Source organism: Arvicanthis niloticus, chromosome 14 (genome assembly GCF_011762505.2).
Source record: "Arvicanthis niloticus isolate mArvNil1 chromosome 14, mArvNil1.pat.X, whole genome shotgun sequence".
Classification (NCBI taxonomy): Eukaryota; Metazoa; Chordata; class Mammalia; order Rodentia; family Muridae; genus Arvicanthis; species Arvicanthis niloticus.
Window position 1 is genome coordinate 50,032,353 of NC_047671.1, and position 4,169 is coordinate 50,036,521.

Genomic DNA, 4,169 nt, shown 5'->3' on the forward strand with positions numbered 1-4,169 from the left:
CTCACTGGATGAGTGAGTCAAATGTATCTCAGGATGGTCTTGGACTCAGTTCTCCTGTCTCAGTCAAGTGGCTGGGATTGTAGGTGTGCATGGCCAGGCCTGGTTTAGGAAACAGCTGTTTTAATTGGGGCTTGTTTCAAATTCAACAAAAGCTCAAACCTTATATTTTGGCAAGTTTTAGAATATATACAGCATAAAAATTGACTCAAGGTATTCCTGTAGTTTTCTTGTTTGTTTCTAGACATCTTTGTATTATTAAAAATGGCATAAGGACTCTTGGGAGGCAGAGGCAGGTGGATTTCTGAGTTTGAGGCCAGCCTGGTCTACAGAGTTCCAGGACAGCCAAGGCTATACAGAGAAACCCTGTCTGGAAAAACAAAAAACAAAAAACAAAAACAAAAAAAAAAAAAAAAAAAAAAAATTTAAAGATGAAGATCCAAATCCTGCATTCTCATAAAACATTCATTTTTCTCATGCAACTCGTAGCTAAGGAGTGTACTGTAAAGATGAACATTTTCAGCATTTCTGGGTTCATAAGCAAATTGTGCTTTTTTTCCTGTGTGTGTAGGGGTGCTGGACCTTGGCAATGTTAGGCAGTTGCTCTGCTACTGAGCTGCATATAGATCTTACCACATTTTAAAAGGTACCTCATGCCTTTATTTGGTGTTTACAAAACATTACATTTATGTAGTTTTTTTAAATGCAAAATGCAAAAAAACTGTTAGAGCCTTTAGTGACTTGTCTAAAAATATGAAGTTTTATCAACATGTGAATCTGTATCTTTTTCATAATTTTTTTCCCTAATGTTAGCCACTATTGATGGTAATTAGCTATAAGGAAAGGAACTCATTGAAGTCTGTGCTCAGAGTTGTTGATACCTAAGATCATTATCCTCTGAAGGTACATCACAGAGAATAGAAAGTTTATTTTTCTGTATAAATTGAACCAATCGAGGCCCCAACTCAAATCGCACAGATTAAGAGTGAATTAGATGAACAGCAGCTGAGAAGGAATGTGTATGGAGCTTAAATGTATTTCTTAGGGACCCTGTTAAGTCAGTGTTTAGGCATACATACACATTTGAGATTAAATGATTAGGTTCTGGGGAGATTACCCCTGGGTTAAGAGCACTTGCCTGGGCTGGGCAATGGTGGTGCACGCCTTTAATCCCAGCACTTGGGAGGCAGAGGCACGTGGATTTCTGAGTTCAAGGCCAGCCTGGTCTACAGAGTTGAGTTCCAGGACAGCCAGGACTACACAGAGAAACCCTGTCTCGAAAAACAAAAACAAAAAACAACAAAAAAGAGCACTTGCTTCTCTTACAAAGGACCCAGGTTAGGTTTACAGTGGTTATATGGTGGCTTACAACCAATTATAAGTCCAATTCTAGGGGATTCAACCCTCTTCTGATCTCCATAGTGCACATACATGCAAATTTGTAAAATCTTTTTAAAAATCTTAGACTATTATCTCTAAAGAAAAGGATTCCAATGTCAACAGTTGGACATTTTCCAAAGAACAGGTCATCTTAAAAAAAAAAAAAAGCCTATCTCTTACCATGCATAATCTGAGTTTTAATGCTTCATTGTTTTTGTTTTGTCTTTGAGACAAGGTCTCTGTAGATCAGGCTGGCCTTGAATTGAGAAATCTGCTCATCTCTGTTTGGGATTAAAGTCGTGTGCCATTGCACCAGGCCTTTTAAATAGAGTTCAGGAAAGCTAATGAAAGAAACATTTCAGTAAAGTGACCCCAGATTTGGTTACACTTCCAAAGTAGTGTGTCTGCAGAACTCTAACTCAGGCCTTACCTGTCCCAGAGAAGAGCATCTGCTATGGGATGCTTTGTTTTGTGCCATGGACTTAAATGTAGCAGTTCCCAAGTGGTTTGTCTTCTCTATTTATTTTTGAGGCAGAGTTTCAATACATATCTCTGGCTGGCCTCAAATTCACTGTTCTCTGCTTCTTGAATGCTGGAGTTAAAGGTATGTGGCCCCTAGCATGGCCTGTCTTCTCTTTGAAAGCACTGTTCTGAAAAGTTGTGCCTTTACAATCCAGATTGGATTAACTGAGAGTACCTCCTGTGTCATTTTGCATGGTAAGAAATCAGGAAAATGAGCCCGCAGAGAAACATCCTTTGATCCTCAACTTGCTGTGTTACTGATGGGGAAACAGCTGTAGTCCACCCAGATAAATACACGCTCTATTAAAGCGTTTCTTCCTAAGTATTTATGGGAGAAGTGGCCTTATCATAATCACTGAAAGCATTCTGCCTTTGCCCTCGGGGACAGTGGGGTGCTCGTGGATGCACGTGCCTGGGGGTTATTCCCCAGCGGCTGGAGAGTGCGGCGGCCCAAGGCTGTGGCTTGAGTAGACTAGACAAGAAGACAGGTCCGCAGTGGCCGGCCGTGGGCGCCTACAGAGACTTGGCTTCTGACGACACCCTCCGGGGGTTGGAGGAACATGAAGTCCACCCTGCCATCCAAGCCGCCATAGACCTCACCGCCGGGGCAGCAGGGGGCGCAGCGTGTGTGCTGACTGGGCAGCCCTTCGACACCATAAAAGTAAAGATGCAGACATTTCCCCACTTGTACAAAGGCCTCGCTGACTGCTTCCTAAAGACATACAACAAAGTGGGCGTCCGTGGCCTTTACAGGGGAACCAGTCCTGCACTGCTAGCCTATGTCACCCAGGGCTCTGTCCTATTCATGTGCTTCGGCTTTTGCCAACAGTTTGTCAGGAAAGTGGCTAGAGTGGAGCAGAATGCAGAGCTGAACGACTTTGAGACTGCCACTGCTGGGTCGCTGGCTTCTGCATTTGCTGCGCTGGCCCTCTGCCCCACTGAACTTGTGAAGTGTCGGCTGCAGACCATGTATGAAATGAAGATGTCAGGGAAGGTAGCACAAAGCTATAACACAATTTGGTCTATGGTTAAGAGTATCTTCATGAAGGATGGTCCCTTAGGCTTCTATCGTGGACTCTCGACCACTCTTGCTCAGGAAATACCTGGCTATTTCTTCTACTTTGGGGGTTATGAAGTCAGTCGATCATTTTTTGCATCAGGGGGATCAAAGGATGAACTAGGTCCTGTCCCTTTGATGTTAAGTGGAGGCTTTGCTGGGATCTGTCTCTGGCTTATCATATTCCCAGTGGACTGCATTAAATCCAGAATCCAGGTTCTTTCTATGTTTGGGAAGCCTTCCGGATTAATCGAAACCTTTATAAGTGTTGTGAGAAGTGAAGGAATATTAGCCTTGTATTCTGGATTGAAAGCCACTCTGGTTCGAGCCATCCCTTCCAATGCTGCTCTATTTTTGGTTTATGAATACAGCAGAAAGATGATGATGAGCATGGTGGAAGAATACTGAAGTGTCTTGATGAATCCTTGTCTGAGCACATGAGTGTGAGGACCACATACATGTCAAAGAGTTCAAGACCAACATGGAGTTATCTTTGACTGGGAATTTCGTGTTTGTCTTCCCTTCCTCAAATCTCAAACCTTGTGAAGAGATCTTTATATCATATGGTTTCTTCCTGCAATCCTACTGAAATAGGAAAATCACTACTTTTGCTGGTGGTGGGATCTACAGGGTGATCCCAAGACCCTATGTACTTAATTTCAATTATCAGGGCTTCGTTATAAATCTATATATGCATCTTGAATGGTTATGTGTTGTGAAACATAATTTGGTGCTCTGTGTAGTCTCAAGTATCATCAAAATATCTTGAGTTGATCATGTTTCATATATATAGGTATTGCTTAATTCAAGATGTGGGTTATAGTTTAAAACCTGTTTAATGTGCACCACACTAGGCTGTTAAGGTTTATAAAGTCTTTAGGTGACTACCAAAACATTCACGTTGATTTCTAAGAAGAGAATGTGCCTGTGTACCAGCATGGCTTCCACATTCGAGTAAAATGTCATACATAATAAGCCATCCTGAATTTTCTATGCTATCCTTAAATAGTGTGGTTAAAGTATAGTTATACCTGCAGTGGTATTGTTAGGTGGGGCAGTGAGTATCAGGAAACAGTGTGGTCTTTACCTGCACATTTCCTCATTCTCCTCTTCCAAAAAAGCTAGGCTTTAGATTGAGGAAGGAGCTAAAGGGGTGGGATTATATATTGTGCTTTGATGATCCATGTAGATGAAGAGAGTTCTAAATAACTCC

The 4,169-nt window shown here is 42.0% G+C and overlaps 1 protein-coding gene across 1 annotated transcript; it reads left to right on the forward strand.

Annotated features, from left to right (window-relative positions):
* The first annotated feature begins 2,309 nt into the window (after positions 1 to 2,309).
* Positions 2,310 to 3,656, forward strand: LOC117719695 (mitochondrial ornithine transporter 2-like). The gene has a single exon (XM_034517906.2). The coding sequence runs from the start codon at positions 2,567 to 2,569 to the stop codon at positions 3,362 to 3,364; it is 798 nt and encodes a 265-aa protein (XP_034373797.1). The 5' UTR covers positions 2,310 to 2,566; the 3' UTR covers positions 3,365 to 3,656.
* Positions 3,657 to 4,169: the final 513 nt, after the last annotated feature.

What these genes read in the sequence shown, in the direction of transcription:
- LOC117719695 (XM_034517906.2), top strand. Translation starts at nt 2,567, where the DNA reads ATGCAGACATTTCCCCACTTGTACAAAGGCCTCGCTGACTGCTTCCTA.